Source organism: Dromiciops gliroides, chromosome 4 (assembly GCF_019393635.1).
Source record: "Dromiciops gliroides isolate mDroGli1 chromosome 4, mDroGli1.pri, whole genome shotgun sequence".
Lineage (NCBI taxonomy): Eukaryota > Metazoa > Chordata > Mammalia > Microbiotheria > Microbiotheriidae > Dromiciops > Dromiciops gliroides.
Genome location: NC_057864.1, coordinates 340070503 through 340096331, shown reverse-complemented (window position 1 = coordinate 340096331; position 25829 = coordinate 340070503). Strand labels below are relative to the sequence as shown.

Below are 25829 nucleotides of genomic sequence, written 5' to 3'. Positions count from 1 at the left end.
TACCATTGTAATTATTTTAGGGGTGCCACAAGCCACACCCATATAAGACAATTAACTTAATAATAAATTAATGTTTTACGTGTTCTGACTGCTCTACCGGCTCGCTATTTCCTGCCCTCTCTCTCCAAGCCTCCCTATTCCCTGAGACACAATAAATAACCCTACATTGTTAAGTGCAAGTGAAAGGAAGAGTCGATCAATGCAACAAATTTCATTGTTGTCTTATTTTAAGAAGTTGCCACAGCCACCCTAAACTTCAGTAACCACCACCCTGATCAGTCAGCAGCCATCAACATGAGGCAAGATCCTCCACCAGCAAAAAGATTACAATTCACTGAAGGCTCAGACAATGATTATCATTTTTTTAGCAATATAGCATTTTTATTAAGTATATACTTTTTAAAGACATAATACTATTCCACACTTAATAAACCACAGTATAATGTAAATATAACTTTTATATGCACTGGAAAACCAAAAAATTCATGTGACTAACTACTGTGGAAGTCTGGAACTGAACCCCCAATATCTCCAAGATATGCCTCCTGTATTATCAAAGCTAGACTTGGAAAAATAGATTGCTCAAAAGAACACATATCAAAATCTTGTGATTTCAATTCCAAATTGTAGAAAACAAGTGATTGCAGCAAAAAGAGTACATGTAGCATATTAAAGGGGGATTTAATGTAAAAAGTTTTAAACTATAGTATATGTCAATAATAAATAATTCTGGCCCAGTTAATTTGCATATCACTTTGGGTTACCAACTGTTTTGGAGACAAAGACAACTACTAAAGTTTCCCCATTTGCCTGGTCACTTCAAATACTGGAGCTAAAATTATTTTATATACTTGGATTAAAATGACAAAGTGAATATTATTCTAATAATTCTTTCTAATGAGACCAAGATTTATCTTCCTATTTTTATACTCAGATATTTATTTCTTGATTAGTTTCTATCTTTACAATGTGATCTTTGATGTAAGTCACATCTATTATTTGCTCTGTGCCAAACACAACAAAATAAAACACCACTTTTAAAATAATATATACAACATACTTTCTTTCCTTAATCTGTAATATCACAATTCAAATAGTTAACCACTAGTAGTTACCTAGCTTCATCAGGATGAGTAACTCGTACAGAATCATTTGGTATATAGATCATATTTGTATCTTCTATCTTGTATATTGCATGTCCTCCAATATCAGCCATCTTCCTCCTTTTTGTTATTAATATGATGTAATAACCTTCTAAAAATCTGACAAAACCTGTTTCAAAACAGAAGAAAATACAATGTTTAAATTTTTTATGCCTTAAGAATTGGGGGTAGGGGGGCAGCTAGGTGGCACAGTGGATAAAGCACCAGCCTTGGATTCAGGAGTACCTGAGTTCAAATCCGGCCTCAGACACTTGACACTTACTAGCTGTGTGACCCTGGGCAAGTCACTTAACCCCCACTGCCCCGCAAAAAAGAAAAAAAAAAGAATTGGGGGTAGGGAAGAGATGGCAACACAGTAAAACAGCAAGGTGGAGCTGTAAAATCTGGGTCAGTGGAAGAAGTATCCCAATGGAATCACAGATTGTTAAGGTATCAAAGTTGAAATTTTTTTAAGTATTTTAAAATATTTTTCAGATAAACATGTTTAGAGAATCATTGTCTCATGATATGATTCTGACTTAAGAGTATTATTTCTTCATGGTTCAAGTACTACTAAAATGAGAAATTTCTTTAAGAACCTTTCTACAGAGTGGTATTTGCCATCACTTAAATAAGCTGAATCTTGTCAGGATGGAAGTCAGGAACTATAGATCTTGCTTTATGTTCTATTGGTAATTGATGATATTACTTTGAGCAAGTCACTTAAGCAAAGCAACCAAATCTTATTCTCCTCCATTTATAGCTGATGAAACCACCATATTTACCAATTTATAAGACCCATACATAGTTGATAATCTAAAGATTCTTTTAGAATTCTATGATCAATATGGACAAAATATATATGGTAAGTATATATCCTGTTTTCTAAACCTGCAAAAAATATAAAGTACTATATTCATTTTTCTGAAATCATTCATAATTTTATATTGCATATAGGCTATCAAGATACCCTCCCCCCCTTTTTAAATACACCTGACATGGTATAAGAAGATATAAGAGGGGGGCAAGTAGGTAGCGCAGTAGATAAAGCGCCAGCCCTGGATTCGAGTGGACCTGAGTTCAAATATGACCTCAGACACTTGACACTTACTAGCTGTGTGACTCTGAGCAAGTTACTTAACCCTCATTGCCCCACCCCCAAAAAATTATATATATATATATATATATATATATATGATGTAATTATATATATTAATATATTATTTATATATTAATTATATATATATGAACCAGAAATAAAAAGGTTGTTATAAACTCATTAACAGCTTGTTTAAAAAGTAAAAGTTATATTTTAGTTGAACAAAAGCTCAATAAAACACCTAGTAGGAACTTTTAATTGGAGTTACATAATAAGAATTTCCCAAGTCGAGTCTCCCTTCTCTACGTTCCCTTTAAATTTATTTATTTTTAATTAGACAAGGAATTTTCCCTAAAACATCTCCCATCTACTTGATTCTTAGGTGAAATTCAACTTTATCTTTTTAGCTCCAATCCAAAGCATATCATTTGGATTTTTCCTTTATATTTCTGGAATTTTGAAAGGGGAAATAGGTGGCACACTGGATAGAGTTCCGGGGCCTGGAGTCAAGAAGATCTGAGTTCAAATCCAGCCCCAGGCACTTGCTAGCTTTTTTACCCTGGGCAAGTCATTTAACCCTGTTTGCCTGTTTCCTCATCTGTAACATGGGCTAGAGAAGGAAATGGCAAACCACTCCAGTATCTTTGCCAAGAAAACCCCAAGTGGAATCATAAAGAGTTGGACACAACTAAAACTAGTGAACAACAATGATGGAAAATATATTTGGAAAAATAGGCTCCTTTAGATCACTGTAAGAATCTACATTGTGACAAGATCTACTATTATTTTTTTCTTTTGTTTTGGTCCCAATTAGCTGAAATGCCATTTAATCCAATGTTAATTTTACAGATGAGAAAACTGAGGCCCAAAAAAGTAAGATGACATATCCAAGGTCATACAGGGACTAACTAAAGAATTAGGATTTAAAAACAAAACCTCTGACTCCAAATTCAGCCTATTTCCACTATACCAAAATGCCAGGTATAACCACCAAAAAGGGCTTTAAGAGAGCAAGACATCCAATTAGCTCTTTTAAAATAACATTTTACATTTTCCCCAATTATATGTAAAAACAATTTTTTAAATTCTATTTTTTTTACTATTTTGGGTTCCAGTCGTGTATTACTCCCAGCAACTGCTTCCTTCCTTTCTTTAGGTGCTACAAAAGTCACAGTCATGCTGAGTATACTGTACTATCTAATCCCAAATGTGTCCTCATTGTAGTACATACATCATTTTGCTCTTCCCTAATTGCCTATCTAATTTCTCCACAGAGGCAGTTCCAAACTTTCCCTGTTCTCCCCAAGCCTCCCATACTACCACCCCCACACCCTACACTCTCAATAGAAGACCTTGCCTCATATTCTACGGAGAAAATAGAAGCTATTAGTTCAGTTCCCTTTGTTTTCCTTCTCAATATCTAAAGCCCTTTTGGAATTACCCCCCATTCTTTCCCGCCTCACTCTTATGAAGAGGCAGCCCTTCTCCCGAGTTAGACCCTTCTACTTATACCCCTGATCCCATCCCGTTCCTATCTCCTCCATCATCAATCATACTTTTTCTTTTTCTTTCTTTCTCTTTCTTTCTTTTTCTTTCTTTTTCTTTCTTTTTCTTTCTTTTTCTTTCTTTTTCTTTCTTTCTCTTTCTTTCTTTCTTTCTTTCTTTCTTTCTTTCTTTCTTTCTTTCTTTCTTTCTTTCTTTCTTTCTTTCTTTCTTTCTGTGGAGCAATGAGGGTTAAGTGACTTGCCCAGAGTCACACAGCTAGTAAGTGTCAAGTGTCTGAGGCCAGATTTGAACTCAGGTCCTCCTGAATCCAGGGTCAGTGCTTTATCTACTGTGCCACCTAGCTGCCCCCTCTTTCTTTCTTATGTTAAATCCTTCCCTCTCTACTGGTTCCTCAGTTGTCTACAAATATTCCCTCATCTCTCCTATCTTTATGTAATGAAAGAACTGGTCTCTGGCCAGATGATCCACCACCCACCCACTCAGCTGATGTAAGCATAAAAAGTCAGAGGCAGAAAACAGACGTAGTGAGGAGTTAAGCTAGGTGAAAAAACATGCCTACACTCATCGTCCCTTTACAAAATGTAAAGAGGTTTCACTGAGGTAACTAGGAGATCAGTTGGCCACTGACTAACCAAAGATTACTTGTCATTCTAGTGGCCTTTAAAAAGCTGACCTGTGAGGAGACACAGTAGTAAATGACTTTAGTAATGTACTGTTTGATAAACCCAAAGACTCCGGTTTCTGATGCACAATTTTTTTTGGGGGGGGGGGGCAGGGCAATGAGGGTTAAGTGACTTGCCCAGGGTCACACAGCTAGTAAGTGTCAAGTGTCTGAGGCCAGGTTTGAACTCAGGTCTTCCTGAATCCAAGGCCAGTGCTTTATCCACTGGCCACCTAGCTGCCCAAGACTCCAGTTTCTGGGATAGGAACTCAATATTTGACAAAAACTGCTAGGAAAACTGGAGGATAGTATGGCAGAAACTAGGCATAGACCAACATCTTACACCTTATACTAAAATAAGATCAAAATGGGTACATGATTTAGACAAAAAAGGTGATATCATAGGTAAATTAGGAGAAGGAATGATTTACCTCTCAGATTTATTGAAAGGAGAATAGTTTATGATCAAACAAGAGATAGAGAATATTATGAAATGCTAAATGGATGATTTTTATTACATTAAGTTAAAAAGGTTTTATACAAACAGAACCAATGCGGCCAAAATTAGAAGGGAGGCAGAAAGCTGGGAAACAATTCTTATAGCCAGTACTTCTGATAAAGGCCTCATTTCTAAAATATATAGGGAACTAAATCAAATTTATAAGAATCCAAGTCAATCCCCAATTAAGAAATGGTCAAAGGATATGAACAGGCAAAGTTTTCTGATGAAGAAATCAAAGCTATTTATTCCCATATGAAAAAATGCTCTAAATCATTATTGATTAGAGAAATGCAAATTAAAACAACTCTGAGGTACCACCTGACACCTATCTGATTGGCTAATATGACAAAAAAGGAAAATAATAAATGTTGGAGAAGCTGTGGAAAAATTGGATCACTTATGCATTGTTGGTGGAGCTTTGAATCGATCCAACCATTCTGGAGAGCAATTTGGAACTCTGCCCAAAGGGCTATAAAGCTGTGCATACCCTTTGACCCAGAAATACCACTATTAGGACCCACATGTACAAAAATATTTATAGCTGCTCTTTTTGTGGTGGCAAGGAATTGGAAATTGAGGGGATGCCCATCAATTGGGGAATGGCTGAGCAAGTTGTGGTATATGAATGTAACGGAATACTGTTGTGCTGTAAGAAACAATGAGCAGGTAGATTTCAGAGAAACCTGGAAGGACTTGCATGAACTGATGATAAGTGAGATGAGCAGAACCAGAACATTGTACATAGTATCAACAACATTGTATGTTGATCAACTGCGATAGATTTGACTCTTCTCAGCAAAACAATGATCCAAGATAGTTCCAAAGGACTCATGACAGAAAATGCTCTCCAAATCCAGAAAAAAAAAGAACTATGTAATCTAGATGCAGATTGAACCATACTATTTCTATTTTTTTTTTGGTTTTCTTTTTTGAGGTTTTTTCCTTTTTGCTCTGATTCTTCTTGAACAGTAATGCATAAATATGTTTAATGTGATTGTACATATATAACCTATATTAGACTGCTTGCTGTCTTGGGGAGGGGGAAGGGAGGGGAGGGAGGGAGAAAAAATTGAAACTAGAAATCTTATAAAAACAAATGTTGAAAACTATCTCTACATGTAATTGGAAAATAATAAAATACTTTTACAGGAAAAAAAATATCCTGAAAAAAAAAAAAGCTAACCCGTGAGCCCTGTACTAAGAGCAAGCAGGCAGGAAGCAGCCTCCTATTAGAAGACAGCAAGGAGGGGATTTCTATCTCCTCAGCTACTGTCAGCCATAGTGTTATGCCAGAGCTACTCGCCCTACAGGAAACCCTTCACTAAAAAGGGAATATAGAACAGAAGCAGATAGGTCAGTAAACATCTTCAAGAAAATTGATCCCAGGAAGCAGAGGGGAAATTCAAACATCTGCTCGAGAGAATTATCCCAAGCAGTTAGGAATTTGAGCTTCAGAGGCCTAGCTGAGCCACCCCCCTGAGCAGAGATGTGCATTTGTGGGAGAGTGTACCTCAGGACTAATGGGAACATGCTGTATTGCTACAGTTCTTAATATGCCATCTGAGTAAATGCTTTTGCTCTAAGTTAATTGTGTCTACTGGTTGACTCTTTCTTTTTTTTGTTTTGTTTTGTTTTCTGCGGGGCAATGAGGGTTAAGTGACTTGCCCAGGGTCACACAGCTAGTAAGTGTCAAGTGTCTGAGGCCGCATTTGAACTCAGGTCCTCCTGAATCCAGGGCTGGTGCTTTATCCACTGCGCAACCTGGCTGCCCCTCCACTGGTTGACTCTTAAAGGGAAGCACCCTGGCAGAAGTTTATGAGCTATAATGTCAGGAATGTAGACTCCTAGTTCCTTGAGCTTAAAGTAATAGCCCCACTCTGGGGGATCTGACCTTTAAGGGCAAACACTGAGTTGAAGAGGTAGCCCGGAGAAGGTTCTACACTTACACCCTTGGTCCTATCACCTCCTCAAGATATTGCCGTCTACTTCTCCCTTTCTCAGCCAACCTCCTAGGAAAATATGACTAAATCTTTTAATCTCACTTTTCGACCCCTTACAGCCTGGCTTCTGACCTCATCCCTTAACTGAAACTGCTGTATCCAAAGTTAGCAATGATCTCTTCTTATTACAGCAGCCTTAGTCCCTGAAGACTCTCTCCTCCATAAGAGTTTGTGAAGGGTTCTCTTGGTGTTCCTCCTACCTGTCTGCCTTCTCCTCTGTCTCCTCTGTTAGAAAGATCTTCATCTATGGCCTACCCTATAAAAGTGGGTGTGCTGCAATGCTTGGTCCTGGGCACTCTTCTCTCTTTTTATACTCTCTCAGTGACTTCATCCACTCAAAAATTTCAATCATTATCCATTTGCTTTACCAGCTGCCTAATGGACATTTCTTACTGGATCTCAATATCAACATGTCCAAAATATAACTCGTATATTTGCCCTCCAAACTCACCTCATTTTGGAACTTGCTGTTCTGGGTATTTCTACTCCAGCTTCCTTCCAGGCACACACTTTGAATTCATCCTCGACTCTTCACTCTCCCTTACCCAATATATCCAAGCACTTGCCAAATCTTATTGATTCTACCTCCACATCTCTCATATCTTTTCCCCTCTCTTCACTCATATGGTTACCAATTGAGTCCAGGCCCTTATCACTTCTTACCTCAACAACTGCAATAGCTAACTAATTGGTCTCCCTGTCTCCAGTCTTTCCCTTCTCCAGTCTAACCTCCACACAATTGCCAAGAGGATATGATATGCCTACAGCACAGATGTTACCATATAATCCCACTGATCAAGAAGCTTTGTGTTTCCTGTTTGCTTCCAGGACCAAATACAAAGTACTCTGATACATAAGCCTTCCACAACCTGGTTTCAACCCACCTTTCCAGACTTATTACACAATAAATACACTTATTGCCAAAAAATAGACCTATATAAACTCTTCATTTTGGTAAAACTTCCAACTTAAAACTTTTTTTTTAAGTTTCAGCATTAAAAGTTCCAGTTACCAAGCAATTAATTTTATTGAGTATCAACCATGTGTAACACATTTATTTATAATAGTTACGATGACAGGGGCAGCTAGGTGGCGCAGTGGATAAAGCACCAGCCCTGGATTCAGGAGGACCTGAGTTCAAATCCAGTCTCAGACACTTGACACTTACTAGCTGTGTGACCCTGCGCAAGTCACTTCACCCTCACTGCCCTACCCCCCAAAAATAGTTATGATGATGAGTACAAAAGCATTTATTAAGAAATTACTATGTGCCACATTCTGCACTAAGTATTAAAGATAAAAATGTGGCTCCAACTCTCAGGAAGCTTAGATTTTAATAGGAAGAGGTAAACGTTAACAGAGCTTGACAAAGAGAGGGGTTTTAGTCTGGGAGGCAGTGGGGTGGAAGTGAGGTCTAAGGGATGGTAAGCTGATCCATAGGGCAGACAACTGACACATCCTTTCCAAAAGCAATGATCCTATTGATTTAATTACTGTACCCAGGCCAAGTGGTAGAAATTAGGGGTTGGGGAAAAGGAGGAGTTGCTAATGGCAACCACAAGTATCATCATTTATAGAGAATTTTTACAGCCTTAAAGAATTTTTTTCGCATAATCTTGAGAGAAGAATAGTGCAAGTATTGTTATTCTCATATAATAGAGAGGAAACTAAGTGTTAGAAAAACTAGGTGATTTGCTGAATTCCACAAACTAGCAAATTTTAAAGTCAGGCCTTGAACCCTGATTCCTAGTGCCTGATTCCTAGTCTAAAACTCTAATAATAATCATCTCTAATAATCATGGTGTTATGTAATACCGTGTTGCCTTTTCATGTAAAGACAACTCATTCACTAATAACATTAAATAAATGAGACATTTAATTTCCCATATTTTTCTTTTTTTTTTTTCCTTCGGTTGGGCAATGAGGGTTAAGTGACTTGCCCAAGGTCACAAAGCTAGTAAGTGTCAAGTGTTTGAGGGCATATTTGAACTCAGGTCCTCCTGAATCCAGGGCCGGTGCTCTATCCATTGCACAACCTAGCTGCCCCATATTTTTTCTTATAACATAAGAAGTGATTTAATATAAATATGTAGCCTCTGACTCCAAATCCATTGCTCTATCCATGTACTACATTGTCCAGAAGACAAGAGACAAGACAAAAATCAGATTGGATGATAGAGTTAGAATCAGAAAGGACCTTGGAAGCCATCTGGCCCAATCCCTTTATTTTATAAATGAAAAAAACAGAGACCCAGAGAGGTTAAATGACTTGGCAGGGCTAAAATTTTAACTGAAATTAAAGAAAGAGAGAATTGTAGTAATCATAGATTATAAATTTAGAGCAGGAAGGGACCCCTTAGGCCATCAGGTACAACTCCCTCATTTTATGGATGAAGAAACTGAAGCCCAGAGAGATTAAGTGAAAGGACTGAAATTTGAAATCAGAGCTTTGGATTCCAAATCCATTACTCTTTGAGTGGTACTGGGCTGCCTCAAAAAGGAAAGAAGAAAGAGTGGGGGAAGGGGAGTGGGGGACAAAGGAAGAAAGTAAATAAAAGGAAAAGGTACAACAGATAAAAGAGAAAAGGAGAGAGAATCATATTAGAGTATAGATTCCAAGTAAGAAGGGACCTTAGAGGGGCAGCTAGGTGGCACAGTGGATAGAGCACCGGCCCTGGAGTCAAGGGTACCTGAGTTCAAATCCGACCTCAGACACTTAATACTTACTAGCTGTGTGACCCTGGCCAAGTCATTTAACCCCAACTGCCTCACTAAAAAAAAAAAAAAAAGGGGGGGGGACCTTAGAGATCATCTGAGTCCTGCATCATCTGACTCTGGGAAAGGGAAGAGATCAACAGAAGGGCAGGTTGCCCTTTTTGTTTATCTACTGAGTTCCAACTCAGCAGTCAATTAGGGAACTCTTAATCATGACACAGCACAAACCTCTCAGTTGCAATATGCAACCAAGCAGGGAATATCTATGTATGTTCCAAGGAATGGGCCCTTACAGGCAAGTCCTTATGTTACATATTATTATTAAGGATAATAATAATAATAATAATAATAATAATAAATGCCCCAAGAGATAGGTGCTTGAAGGTATTCTCTCCATTTTCCAACTGAGGAAACTGAGGCTCAGAGAGGTTAAAAATAACTGGTCCATTGGCAAGATTCAAACCCAGGTCCTTCTGACTCCTAGGTCCAACACACTTTCCACTACAATGCCCCCAACTATCCTTCCATGCAAGTAAGTTATGTCTTCCCAACTAGATCATAAGCTTAAAGGAAGAGAACAAACATTTGACTGCTTTGCATCCCTCAAATCACTTAGCACAATGCTGAGCATAGAAATGGCTTAATAAATATTTGTTAATTGACTGATTAGCAGATAACAGTGTTTGATTAGCTATTCAAAGCCACAGGTGATGGTTTACTGTACTAAAGCTACAGGCTCACTAGATGGATATTACTACAGAAGCATTATTGTGTTTCTATTTAAAGAGAAAGGCATTTTAAGGAAGAGACATATATTCCTTACCTACAACACCAAAAGCTGACACAGCTCGAAATAACCCAGAGGAGCCTTTCTGTCCCATCTTTGTCCTGTTTCCTAGATCCAAGCGGCCAAGAAGCTCCCTTACTTCTTGTTGAGTGTATACATGCTAAAGAGAAGCAACATTTAGGTTGGTGACGTTTTCAGTTGGTTTTTTGATCTCATACAAGCATGAAAAGTAAAAATTATTTAAGCAACAAAGTTTTCTCTATAAAATAGCTAAAATACAAAGCTTCACTACACTCAGCTGCAATTTTTTAAAATTACCAAATTCTTACATAAAATTTTTACACTGTTTGCTATTGAATTAATGCATACTTCTATGGTGAAAAAAGTGTCAAAATCTGGCATGTTTTCCTGTACTCTTGACATTTCTGTCCCAAGACAAGAGCCCTTCAGTAAAAGCAACATATTTCATCTCTGCATTTACGTGGCAAACATCATAATTGAGTTTAGTATAAATATCACAATAGAGTTTAGTATGATTACCATAAATTCTGAAATTAATCTTACATGTTCAAATTAGTAAGGGACATACCTTATCATCAATGATAACCAAATCTTTTGGTTCAGTTCGATCAATTTTCAAGACTCGGTACTTGGTTTCTGCATGATTACTTCCAACAAGGAAATATCTCTGTTAAAAATGTCAGCATTTTAAAAAAAAAGTCACTTCTTAGACAGGTTATCATCACATGGTTCCTTAATGCACATCTTTTAAATTATAAAAATATATTAGATTTTAAAAATAAATACATCAACATAATTTGCTGAAAACGGATCCAGTTTTTTTGGGCGATGGTGGTTTTTTCAGGGCAGTGAGGGTTAAGTGACTTGCCCAGGGTCACACAGCTAGTAAGTGTCAAATGTCTGAGGCCAGATTTGAATTCAGGTCCTCCTGAATCCAGGGCCGGTGCTTCATCCACTGTGCCACCTAGCTGCCCCTTGATCCAGTTTTAAAATGGAAGGCGTACAAAGTGACCCAAAATAGCGAGTTTTCAAACCATGATATTCTTTGTGAGTTCCTAACAAGCGATTTTTCTAAAATTATAAATTTTCATAGTATGGTAATCATTTCAAATCATGTGTTCAATTGTGTAATCAACAAACTGGCTCAATATACTGGACGTTTTCCTAATCCAATGACAGAAAGATCTTTTTTCTTCATTGGTGAAATGCCACTAAAAAGCACAGTAGCTTTCTTATGTAAACATTGTGCAAGTTAAACTAAGTAAAAACCAAATAGGGGAAATTTTTTGTGCTTCTATGAAAATGTTTCATAGACATTTAAGCTCATAAAATGATACTCCAGAACTATTTTTTTAACTCTAAGAAATGAAGAGTATCATTAACAAGAAAGTAAAGTATTGTTATATACTTAGTGGCTAAAATGGGACTAGAAATCCATCTCTCTTCCCTGCTAAATCCAGTATTTTTTCTTCTATACCATACAAAGACAGATTCAGGCCAACAGGAACTCAGAAGGAATTTCTAATCTCCTAGGAAGACCAAAGGCCTCCCAGTGTCTAAGATAAGAGAAGAGCATGTTTGAACTAACCACTAGAAATTACAGGAGTTTCTCAAGGTACTAAATCATGAATAAGCTTCTTCATTTTATCTTCATTTAAAGTCCTCATCTTCAATAATTCCCCCAATGAGTCTGAGATTTAACAAACCAGTCCATCAGCACTGGAATAAAATCTAATGTGCTACTTTACTTAGCATCTGCCTACAGTTTCCAGTCAAGGATGCCAGCTAATATATAGACTTTTACACAGCTAAGTAGGAAGAAGTCTCAACAACATCTGTATCTCAAAGACCCCAGACTTCTTTGTAAAGGAGAAGCAAAGGAAAATTAACTCTAAAGGCCCTATAGCCAAAAGGAAGTTTAAAGAGATAGGAATAAGGGACTCAATAAATCAAGCACGAAGTATTTCTTAAGTATCTACTACATGCCAGGCTCTGTTCTATGGCCTGGGAAAACAGAAAAAAATGCAAGTCTTTTCCCTCGAGTAATTAATAGTCTACTGGGGGGGGGGGGCGGCTAGGTGGCGCAGTGGATAAAGCACCGGCCCTGGATTCAGGAGTACCTGAGTTCAAATCCGGCCTCAGACACTTGACACTTACTAGCTGTGTGACCCTGGGCAAGTCACTTAACCCCCATTGCCCCGCAAAAAAAAAAAAAAAGTCTACTGGGGAAAGGGGATAGAGAGGTGACATATACATATAACTATATAGAAAATATAGGGATAGGGAGGTAAAAGGTAGCATTTATTAAGCACCTAATATATACAGGCATTGTGCTAATTGCTTTTCAAATATTATTTGATCCTAAAAACAACCTTATGAGACAGGTGCTTTTTTATCTCTGTTTAACAGTTCAGGAAACTGAGGCAAAGAGAGGTTAAGTAACTTCTCCAGGACCATGCAACTAGCAAATGTCTGAGGCTGAATTTAAACTAAAGTCTTTCTGACTTCCAGACTAATACTCTATCTACTGCATCACCCAGCTTTGCCCTGTGATTTCACTAGTATCAGAAAGTCCAGGATGAGGAAACTCCCTCTACCAATGCAGGATGGCCTCTGTAACTTATAGTCTTAGAGAAGTGCTTAGAGTAGCAAGGAATCACACCTCCAGGAGGTATCAGAAATGGATCTAAACACAGTTCTTTCAGGCTTTGAAACTGTTTTGCTAGGCAACATACAACCCTACCTATCTATACAAAACTGCAAAATAAACAAATGGTAATTTAGGAGAGAAGCACTCGTCCTTGGGGGAATGTGGAAGGGCCTAATGTAGGGAAAGAAGCAGGTGATAAAAGGGAGGGGAATATTAAAGGAAGCAGTTGTTGTTAAGTCATTTCAGTTGTGTCCACCTCTTCATGATCCTTTAGAGTTTTCTTGGCAAAGATATTAGGATAGTTTACCATTTCCTTCTCCAGCTCATTTTACAGATGAAAAACCGAGGCACACAGGGTTAAATGATTTGCACAGGGTCATACAGGCCCAAATTTCTAAGGACAGATTTGAACTCTGGAAGATGAATCTTCCTGCCTTCAGGTCCAGCACTCTCTCCACTATACTACTTAACTGCCCAAGGGAGGCAGTAGTCAGAAGCATAGAAGACTTCTGAGGAAGGGAAAGTGTAAAAAAAAGAGAAGAATAAATGAAGAGTATAGCATAGTGGAAAATACACAGTTAGCAACCAAAACTATGAATGTAAATGGGATGAATTCATCCTAACATAGAAGCATATAGCAAAATGGAGTAAAAACCAGAATCCAACAACATGTTATTTACAAGAGATACCTTTGAAAACAGAAAGACACACACACAGAGCTAAAATAAAGAGCTTGAGCAGAATTTATTATGTTGCAGCTGAACAAAAAAGACAGGGGGTAGCGATCTCAGACAGAGCAAAAACAAAAATAGACCTAATTAAGAGAGATAATTAGGGAAACTACATTTTGCTAAAATGTTACCATAGACAATGAAGTCATATCAACACTAAACATTCATGTACAAAATGACAGAACATCCAAATTCTTGAAGGAAAAGTTAAATGAATTACCAGAGGAAAGAGACAGTAAAATTATATGGGGTGAGTAGGGAAGACCTTAATTTATTCCTTCTCAAACCCAGATAAAATCTAGATAAAACCATAAAATAATGGAGAAAAAAGTTAAGGAGATGAAAAGAATTAGAAAAGTTAGATAAGCTAGACCTCTGGAGAATATTGAATAGGAATATAAAAGAATATACATTTTTTTCAGCTGCATGTGGCACCTTTTAAAAAAACTGACCACGTATTTGGTCAAAAAACCTCACAAGCAAAGCACAAAACTAGAAATATTAAATGCGTCTTAGTTGAACCATAATGTAATAATAATTACATTCAATAAAAGGTCTTTAAAGCATAGATTAAAAATAATTGGAAACTCAATAATATAATCCTAAAAAATGAGCAAGTCAAATAATAAATCACAGAAACAATAATTTCATTAAAGAAAATTACAACAACGAGACAACATACCCCAAAATTTATGGGATGCAGTCGTAGTACTTAGGAGAAATTTTCAATCTCTGAATGCTTACATCAATAAAAGAGAGAGAGAATAAATTAATGAATAGGTATGCAACTTAAAAGAAAAACTAGAAAAAGAAGACAATTGAAATAACCCAGGTGAGAAGCAATGAGGGTCAATACTATGGTGGTAACTGAGGTAGCAGAGAGATAGGGAGAGATGAAAGAGATGTTATGGGGGTAGAATCAACAAGATTTGGCAACTGATTAGATGTGTAGTATGAGGGTTAGTAAGGAATCTAGGATGACTCTACAGTTATGAACCCAGATGATTGGAAAGATGATAGCATTCTCAACAGAAAATTAAAAAGTTCAGAAGTGGGAGAAGTGAGACAGGACTGGAGAAAGTAATTTGTTTTGTTTTGAACATATTGAGTTTGAGGTGTAAATTGCACATCCCATAGGAAATCTCCAATAGGAAATTGATGATAAAGTAAAAGAGCCTTAAGACAGATATATAAACTAGGTCAGGTGAACAAAGATGAACCCAAGGAAGTTAAGGAGATCACTGAAAAGGAATGTAAAGAAAGAAAAGAGGAAAGGCAGAGCCATGAATTATACCCACAGATAGTACTATATGAATGATGATCCAGAAAAGGAGATTGAGAGGGAATGGTCTGAATTGTAGGGGGGGAAATAAAAAAGAAAAGTATTGGGAAAACCTAAAAAGTTCAGTGTACTCAGGAAGAGAGGTGGGGTCAACAATGTCAAATGCTGCCAAAAAAAAAAAAAAAGAATAAGAAGGATGAGGATTGAGAAAAGTCTGTTGGATTTGGCAATTAAGAGACCATTGGTAACTTGAAGAGAGCACTTTCAGATGAGATTGGACGCCAGATTTAAGAAAGTTGAGTAGTGAAAAGAATGGAAACAATATGTACAGAAAATTTTTTCTGGGATCTTAGGCATGAAAAGAAAGTTATAGGATGGTGTCTTAAGGAGGCAGTCAGGTCAAGTAAAGATATTTTAAGGATCAAAGAGGCCCAAGTAAATTGGAAGGCATCAGGGAAGGAACTATAAGAAAGGCAGAGATTAAATATTATAGGTAGGGATTGACTGAGAGGACAGTTGGCCAGAGGTAACAAGAAGGAATGGAATCAAGAGTCAATGAGAGGGGCAGCTAGATGGTGCAGTGGATAGAGCACCGGCCCTGGAGTCAGGAGGACCTGAGTTCAAATCCAGCCTCAGACACTTAACACTTACTAGCTGTGTGACCCTGGGCAAGTCACTTAACCCCAATTGCCTCGCTTAAAAAAAAAAAAAAAGAGTCAATGATAGTGGTTGGCCTTTATGAGGAGAAAGAACATCTTTAGAGGATGATGGCAAGAGTATTTGAGATGTATAATGGGGAAAAGAGAGGGTTCATGGCAAACGTTCTGTTTTCTCCATAAAGTATGAGGCAAGACCTTCTGCTGAGAAGGTGGGCAAAGGAGAGGTGTGAAAGATTTAAGAAGAAAAGAAAAGTTAAGGAATAGTTTCTGTGGGAAGTGAAATAGGGAAGTAATTAGAAAGAAATAAAAGGATTGTTTTGCTGCATGAGGGCTCAGGTGAAGTAAGATAGCATAAATATGTAATGTACCCAGTCAGCAAGGTTGCATGACCTCCTCCAGCATCATTCAGCTGTAAGTGGGGGAAGGGGAGGCAAATGTGCTATTGACAATGTAAGATAGGATAGGGAACAAGGAGGAGAAATTTTAACTGGTCATGATTGGAAAAAGAGAAGACAGAAAAGTCAAAGCAATGGTGGTAGCCTAGGAGAATACTGAGGGATTGGAAGGACTGTAGATCATGGTGAAGACAAAGAATAGGGGGAATTAAGCACAGGGATAAAGAGAATGGTAGGTAGTTATGATCAAATAAAGAAATTTCAGAATTCTTGATCACTGCAGTAGACATTTGTGGGTAATGATAAGATTGAAGGTGTAGAAAATGAGAAACTGGGACAGACTATCAACACATGTTTTGATGTACTCCCCAATATAAGATCTAAGAAGGAAGAGGAACACTATGATCCAGGCACTGAACTCTTTGAGAGTTCTCAGCTGTCCTATGGAGAATGATCGAGAGACTTCTAAATACCTGCCACCAGAATATGGATTGGGTGATATCCTGTATGGTTATAATGTCTTTTCTTTTATATTAAAATCAGTGCAATTTAATATGTGAATAACTGACTTGGAGTCAGGAGACATTGGAGTTCAAATCCCACCACTGCCATTGATATCTATGTGACCATAGGCAAATTGCTTAACCTCTGAGCATCGATCTGTCCATAGAATGAACAAAGCAATTAATAAGTTAGCTAGTTAATTGGCGAAAAGGAATTCATTAAGCACTTAGTATGTGTCAAGCAAAATGGGAAAGCAATATCTTTAGTATCTGACCCTTGGTTATGAGATCCCAATTGGATAAGACATGTAAAACAATAAATAAATGTCATCTATTAATAGTAGTTGTCATCATGTTACTAAAAATAAGAGGAATAAAATATCTTAGATTAAATAATAGACTAAAATTTCATTAAATAATAGACTAAAATTTCTGTTATGCTAAGCTTTAAGATGCTCAAGTCTTAGTTTATATATCTATTAAATGGGAATCTCAATTCTTGACTTCAAATGATTGTTATAATTACCTGGAAAGAAAAATTATGAATCCCTAAGTAAAATTTCTAATAAAACACAATCTAAATTAGATAGAAATATACAAAGTAATAGGAATAAGAGAAAATGGCCATGGATATAGTATCTTCTGGATGGTGTCTGGTTTCCATGGTTACAATAGAAAAAAAATCTGAGAGGAAGAAGTCTAGGTTAAAGGGAAGGTTGTTAACAATGGAAGAGAAGGACAGAGCAGAATGGAGACTGGAGAAAGACAGGGCTGCAGAGATGAATGGCAAATGGACAGTGAGGAATGGGTTTTTTGTCTAAGCAAATGGCAACTCTGGCTTACAGGGAATAGGGGGAAGGAAAGGAGAAGTTAATGGAAATTTACTAAACATAGTCATAGGTAAGTACAAGTTGACTGGTGCTCCCACCCTTAATGATCATGTTATAGTTGTGAGTGATATGGATTCTATCTCTCACAAACAACATGGTATAAGGGGTTGAACCAGGAGAAAAACTGCTTCAGTAAATTCCTGGTAATCAGATATAGAGGCCTGACTAAATTCAAACTAACTCCAATTTTCTGTGTCTCATCTCAAAAGGCTAAAAAATAGCCTACACAAACCACATGCATTTAACTTCTGGTTTGGCCTGGCTGTAAGGCCTTGGCCCTAACCTCATATCTTAGGACATTCTAATAATTACTGGAGGGGCAGCTAGGTGGCACACTGGCACTGGAGTCAGGAGGACCTGAGTTCAAATCCAGCCTCAGACACTTAACACTTACTAGCTGTGTGACCTTAGGCAAGTCATTTAACCCCAATTGCCTCACTAAAAAAAAAAAATTACTGGAAAGATAATCTGCAACTTGCAAAGACTTTCCTCCCCCAACAAATTATGAAAGGTAATGTACTTTTATTTAAATGCCCTTCAATTTTAGGCTTAAATGAAAATAAAGAAATAAAAAAAGAGATCAAATCAGTTTGCTCATCTCATTCTGTGACAAAAGGACTAACAAGTAACAATAATTAAATTTCTTTCAACACTGAAGGCAATTAGCATTAAATTCAAAATATGGGGCAGCCTTGATATGAGTCATTCTCATTTTGCTAATTCTTGTCATTAGTATTGTCCTACACACAACAGAAGAGTAGCCCATTAATGAAATTCAAGCTAACAGAAAAATATGAGAAAATCATGGCTGTGCTCTGCCTCCTCCAAAACTTAATAGCTAAGTGGGCTGAAAAGAAAAGAGGAATGGAGTCCTTTAACTATGAAAATGTGAGTCAAATTTACGTGGTCATTATTTTTTCTATGAAATGACTAATATGATTGCTGACTTTACAAAAATCACATACCTTCATTATCAAGCAGTTTTTATTCATCATCTCAGGATAAGGACAGACATATTCTATATAGTGATCTGGTACCATGATTCAAGGTATATTTCTAAGCCATCCCAAAGCTTTGTTGTTGTTGTTAGTTCCACCTCAAAATGCAGGAGTAGAGGTAGAGTAAAATCATTTGAGCATCTCACTCACTCAGAACTACATAGAAATCAGTGGCAGGATTAACTGGAATTTAAATCCAATCCTTTGGGGCAGCTAGGTGGCAAAGTGGATAAAGCACCAGCCCTGGATTCAGGAGGACCTGAGTTCAAATCTGGCCTCAGACACATGATACTTACTAGCTGTGTAACCCTGGGCAAGTCACTTAATCCTCATTGCCTTGCCCCCCCCCAAATCTAATCCCTTTCTTTTTTTGTTTTTTGTTCTTTTGGGGGTTTTTTTGCAGGGCAATGAGGGTGCCCCATTGCCAAGCTGAGGAGACTTGGTCCCAATTTTGTATGCAATTGGCACAAGTTGCTTACTAAATTGATATGTATGTAAATCAAACCTTGGTTTCCTCAGTTATTTCAGAACTCACCCACCATACCTCCTAATAATCTTGGGAGATAGATCATTTTACAGATAAAGAAACTGAGGTTAAGAGAGACGCTTGCAATCCCACAACTAGTGAGTATCTGAGGCAGAAGTCAAACTAAGCTAGCTGTGTGACCCTAGGCAAGTAACCTTCATTGCCCTGCAAAAAAATAAATAAATAAATATAATATGATGTCTAAGAAGTCAAACTAAGGTCTTCCTGACTCTAAGTCCAGTGTGTCATGCTGCCTCCACATTGCACTTGCCTATTCTCAATTTCCTCTGATCACTCTCTAGGTTATCAACGTCCTTCTAAGATAGAACACAGTCCTCAATGTGGCCTGACCAGGGCAGAATGCAGCAAGACCCCACCACTCTATTCCATAACACTGTGCCTTTCTTAATGTAGTCTAAGACCACCTTAACCTTCTTGGATTTGATATCACACTGTTGACGCACATGTGGTCCACTGAGATCATTTTCAAACAAACTGCTATCTAGCTATGCCGCTCCCATCTTAAACCTGTGGAGTTCATTTTTTTATCCCAAGTATATGGCATTACATTTATCCCTAGTTGGTTTTATTATGTTCTAAACTTTTAATATCCTGCTTGTAGTAAGTTAGTTTGAAGTATGATGGGCATGCCATTGAGCCTTTACTAAAATAGCACCTAAAAACATTGGACTGGGCCAACAAAGCCAAAAACAGATCCCCATTGTACTCTACTGAAGACCTCCTTCTAAGCTGATGTCAAATCACTAATGGTTCTTAAGGCTGGGACATTCAGCAAGTTCTCAGTACACTTCATTGTGAATAACTAAATGTAGAGTGTCAACGCAACACTTTTCAGTGAGGCCTGAGTCAGATTAAAATGTAATTGGTATATATGTAACAAAATAAATTAAAATACCATAAAACAAAAATAATATTAATATGTGTTTTTCTAAGTCAATATGTAACCCACAGAGAGCCTTATGGTATGATTTAGTGACCTGTTTCAGTGCATCTAATTCAGAGCGTCTCTCTCTATCTTTTCTATTTCAACCAAAACAGCATGAAAGATATTATCAAATTCATTCCCGGAATCTAGAACAGGGGTCAGCAAACTATGGCCCGTGAACCAAATCCAGCTCACTGCTTATTTTTGTACAGCCCACAAGCTAAGAATGGTTTTTACATTTTTACAGCCTTATTGGAGCAAGGCCATGTTCATTTGTTGACATGCTGTCCATGGCTGCTTTCACACTAGATCAGGAGAGCTGAGGAGTTGTGATAGAGAGCGTATGTGGAGCTCCCATTGCTACTGAAAACCTCAGGGATACAGTTATAACTGATTAGCTTTTCAAGTACCACATGAATCACTGTACTGGAACATTTTACTTTTTATGACCAGTTTATATCTGTCGTGTCAAAACAAGAAGAGGAAAAAAAAAGTTTTACTATAATTTTTTTAACTCAGGGCAGAGATTTTTTTGGATGAGAAGGATCATCCTAAACCACTATTATCAAACACCAAATGGTTTTGGAAATTAGCTTTTGCTGCAGACTGGATAACATTTCTTAGTGAATTCAACTTCAGATTACAAGGCAATAAAGTGCCTTGTATATGTGAAACTTATACTGTGTAAGATATAATGGGTTTTTTGTCAACACCCAAAGGCTCCAACCAGAGGAGATTAATCTAGACTGATTGAATTAAGTGAGACTGACTGAGAGCCATTGACTTTGCTGATTAGCCTACTTAAAGTTAATTAAATTAAAACCACACCTGCCTGACTCCCAAGAGGGAGTATTCTCAGAGGCTGTGTACTTCGACATCAACATGAGACCACCCTCAACCAATCAGCTTGAAGGACCTCCCCTTCCTGGGGAGGGAGACAGCAAGTAGAAAGTGAGGCTGGCTCCCTGGGTCTGTCTCTTTTCAGTCTGGGACCTCGAGCTGGTGGCTGAAGAGAAGGAAAAGGAGTCCACTCTGAACCCTAGGGTAGATAGGCTTTGCTATCTTTCTGAACTCCACTTGTTCTCTCTTTACTAAACCCTAATATACTTTAATAAATGCTTAATGCCTAAACTATTGCTGAAGCTTCTCATTTATAAGTATATCCTAGCTAGTTTCCCACACACACTAGGAGCAGAAAAAGGCGACCACACTTATTAGATTTTAAATGTCACAACTGTGATAGTCCCAAATAAATTTGCAGCAGATCTATATTCTGAGCTCAAATCTCACTTCTAGCAGCTTCAGACCTCAATACAAATACAAATACAAAAGAAATATCCATGCTTCAAAATCCACTTAATTGTACAATTAAGGAGCTTCTACCAGAACTTCAATTAGAAGTGATTAATATGCAATGTAATGACATGCTAAAAGGCAAATATCAAGAAGAGAAGAATCTAATTAGAATTATATAAATGTCTTCCAAATGATGAATGTGTTTAATTAAAATCATATGTGCATGAACTCATTTCAGTTTTGGTCAGTATCTATCTGAGTGAAAAGGCATTTTCTAAGATAAAACAAAATCTCATTAACAGATGTACATTTTACAATCAATTTTGAAATAATTTTGAACCCAAATTAAGTGAAATATTATCCCAAAAATATATTCTTCTCATTAGTAGACCTGAATTATAAAAAAAGTTCAATTATCATTATTATTAATAATACTTTGTAATTTTGTCAAAAAATGTGGAAATGTGGTTTTTTCTCATTATATTAGTACCCATATAATATCTTCAATTTTGCCTCTTGACCTACAAAGCCTAAAGCACTATTTGGCCCTTTCCAAAAAAAAAAAAAAAAAAAAAAAAGAATTTCCAACCCCTGGTTAAGATAAATGATACCTAGACAGAGCTAATTTCTGATCTACCAGGCTAGTAATCCTGTTGAAGAAAATAAGGCATAACCCTGGAATAACTTGTTCTTGATTTTTCTGGATTTTTTTGATTGCCAATTCTTTTTCTAAATGTTTACTAACCATCTCTTCAGTAGTACATTGTGGAGTTTTGCAATAGCTAAGGGATATCTAAACCACACAAAAATCCTTCTCTGCTAACTGCTCCCCTTTGGTCCTCACCGCTCAAAGGGCAAATTCTCTTACCTGATGAAGCAAGGTCAAGCCCATTTAACTCATAATCACCCTTAAAAAACTGCTGAGAAAGAAGTTTGCTATGAAATTTACTAGTAGTTTCTTAGAGCCAGAAAACTGCAGAGCTCAAGACTTCACTCACCAGGATGCTACATCATCCAATCAGCTGTCAGCCAGCTGATCTAACAGCAAATCAGCTTCAGTCTGTATTTCACCTCTCTATTTTTCCTTTTCAAACCAGAAAGGGAAACAAAGAACAAAAGGCACTTGTGAAAGGCTCACTTTTCTCCACATGTACATGGTTTTGTGTGTTGTGTGTGTGTTGTTCAATCACGGTCAACTCTTTGAGACCCCATTTGGGGTTTTCCTGGTAAAGATGCTGGAGTGGCTTGCCATTTCCTTCTCCAGATTATTTGATAGATGAGAAAACTGAGGCAAACAGGGTGACATGACTTGCCCAGGGTAACACAGCTATTAAGTGTCAGACTGGATTTGAACTCAGGTCTTCCTGACTCCAGGCCAGGTGCTCTCTCCACTGTACCACCTAGCTGTCCACCTGTAGATGGTGCTAGAGAACAATTCAGTTGTCTGCCTGTCTTCCAATGAGCATCATTCTTTATCCAACTAATCAGGAACTAGATATAGAAATTTCTTGTCGGTTGACAACTTCGGCTGGCTTCACAGAGCTTTGGCAGAAGGGGATTTTCCCGTCTGCTGAGTTCTTGACTCTTGTGGCTCAAATAATGCCCTCCTGGTACAAAGTGAATCAAATTTCCCTTATGAAATTAAAACTCACAAACTTCCTTTTCCCTCACTTATAAAATCAACAGTACTAATTCAACCACCCCACAGTCTCCAAACAGTTATTTATCATTGCGTAGGGTTTAACCTCTTAAGCCTTAAAAAACAGTTCCACACAAATGAGTTAAGGGACCACAATACCCTACAGCTTTATCAATTTCTCAGTCCTCTAACTGGTCCTCTTAACACTGTATCTCTAAAAACTATTTCTTCACACTTGCATTTTATAAGTTTTTAGTATATGCAAGGTCTTCTCCTACCTCTTTCAGCCACTAAACTGTTTATGCATAAAAGGGGCATGACCTTCTTTCCTTTACAGGGTGATTTAATCCATTTTGTTTTCATTTTCTCTCTGGTTTGGCAACCAAGTTGCTCACATCTTATCAGAAAACTTATTTCCTTTAAACATGGATTTTATCAGATTTCAACAAAAGTTCTTTTTCTGACTCTCTCAACCACATGGAACATTACTTTACATTCTTACAAGCTGATTATTTCGTCTTCTTTATGGCCCTTTCCACAACCAAAATTCTCCCATATGAAAGGGGCAATACCTCATGTAAACATGTGGTTGTTCACCCAAGTATGAAAATGCTGATGAGGATTCAAACTAGTCATGTTATTATACGTATGGGAGTCAAATGTTCCATTTGCTTCACAAAACATCAGTTCCCATCTACTCAGGAGCATCCAACTTATCAAAACATGATAATATATTTTCCATTAAAATCAATCAGTGATGCCAGTTCAAGACCTCAGGAGCAAAGTCAACACAGAAACTTCAGGGTACAGTAGAATGTATCAATGCAAATACAAAGAGATCACGATGACCCAGAATCTATGAAACAGAAACTACTGCCTACAGCTGTAGATTTTCATATTAGTCAAAAACTTCTTTTTCATTAACTTAAAAATAAGATGTTTCCTTCACCTCACCCTAAGCTAGTAATAAATGATAACTAAGTAACCTAACTATCAGTGCCCAGGATCATTTGAACAACGGGATCAAGTGAAAATGGGACCAATCCAGCATTACAGCTTGTTGGTTTAGAAAGAGATAAGACAAACTCACAAGACTTTGGAGTAGATTGGAAGTGAACTTTAAGTCAGGAAGACCTGGGTTAAAATCCTGCCTCAGACACTTACTGTGTGGCCTCTGGCAAATCACTTAAAATGAGAAGCCTGGATTAGATGACCTCTTCAGTCCCTTTCAGCCCTAAATCTATGATCTTATACCTCAGCTTGAGGATATGTTTGAAACCTAAAACTAGAACAGACCTTGGAAGTCATCCAGTCCAAACCTCTCCTTTTACAGAGGAAGAAACAGAGAGGCCCAAGAAAATTAGGTGACTTGCCTAAGGTCATTCAGGTAATAAGCAGCAGAGGAAGAATTTGAAACCAGTTCCCCTGACTTAAAGCCACCACTCTCCATTGTAACACGTTTTCAATCACTGGAGAAAGAAACTGAACCGTATTTTCCTCATCTACAAAATGGGGATAATTTTTGCACTACCTGCCTCACAAGGCTGTTATGAACAAAGTGCTCTATAAAGTGCTGTATAAATGTAAGGTATTATTTTTTAAATGATAGTAACTATATTCAACTTACTTGGATATTTTAGATTAAAATAAGGCCAAATATGTGCTATGTGAGCTTAAAAGAATTCCAAACATCTCTAAAATACTGGAAGAGGAGGACGGTTTCTAGTCACCATGATGACATTTCAGGAGCCAGCTGAAATCTTATAATGAAAACTCAATTTATCCATCAAGCATTATTCTAAACTGAGATAGCATGATATAGCAGAAAGAAACCTGGATTTGGAGTTAAGACCTGGGTTCAAATCTCAGTTCTGCCACTTACAACCTACGTGACCTTGGGGAAATTATTTCATTTCTTTGTGCCTCAGTTTCCTTCCCCAAAAATGAGAGTGTTAGATTAATTGATCTGTATAGTCCCTTCTAGCTTTAAAACCCTAGTGTGTACATTACCATGCCAACAAAGCAAAGAATATTCAACTTGTTTTAATAAAACATTGTCTTCTCTGGTTTTATTTCCCAGAACTCTAAATTCCTGCTCTTGCTCAACAAGAAATTCTCTGTTGATTGGAGTAAACAGACCTACTTTCCAATATTGTAGTTATTAGAAAGGCTTATTCCCTAAGGCTCTTATAGAGAAAGGCAGGAGGAACAAAAGTGAGCTGTGGATCTAACAGAGACTGAATTGGGGAAGAACATACTTTCTAAATGGCAGAGAATAGCGGAGCTATATTATAGCACAACCAATTATGTCCAGTATTAACTTAACCTACTTTCTTCCATTTGGAGAGTAAAAAGCCTTGCAAGAATAGCAGGGTTTAGGATAGGTAAGGGAAGCTCATAAGTAAAATTTGCTGTTATAACTACTTTAAAAATAACATTAATCAGCTGTGATAGACTTAGCTCTTCTCAGCAATACATCAATGATCCAAGACGATGCCAAAGGACTCATGATAGAAAATGCTCTCCACATCCAGAAAAAGAAGTGGGGAATCAGGGGGCAGCTAGGTGGCACAGTGGATAAAGCACCAGCCCTGAAGTCAGGAGGACCTGAGTTCAAATCCGGCCTCAGACACTTAACACTTGCTAGCTGTGTGACCCTAGGCAAGTCACTTAACCCCAATTGCCTCACCAAAAAAAAAAAAAAGGAACTGGGGAATCTGAATGCAGATTGAACCATACTATCTCTACTCTTTGTTTTCTTTTCTTTTCTTTCTTGAGCTTTTTCCCTTTTGTTATAATTCTTCTTTCACAACATCACCAACACAGAAATGTTTAATGGGATTGTACACATATAATCTATATCAGATTGCTTTCCATCTTG

At 37.4% G+C, this 25829-nt stretch overlaps 1 protein-coding gene across 2 annotated transcripts in view; it reads right to left on the bottom strand.

The window, feature by feature from the left end:
* The window catches only part of FIG4 (FIG4 phosphoinositide 5-phosphatase), a 143705-nt gene that overhangs the window by 105117 nt on the left and 12759 nt on the right, over positions 1-25829 (bottom strand). For both annotated transcript variants that reach the window (XM_043999417.1, XM_043999418.1), the window contains 3 exons: positions 11002-11100; positions 10449-10572; positions 1116-1272 (listed from right to left, as the gene is read on the bottom strand). In XM_043999417.1, coding sequence (XP_043855352.1) covers positions 1116-1272; positions 10449-10572; positions 11002-11100 — 380 coding nt within the window. The remainder of the gene's footprint in view (positions 1-1115; positions 1273-10448; positions 10573-11001; positions 11101-25829) is intronic.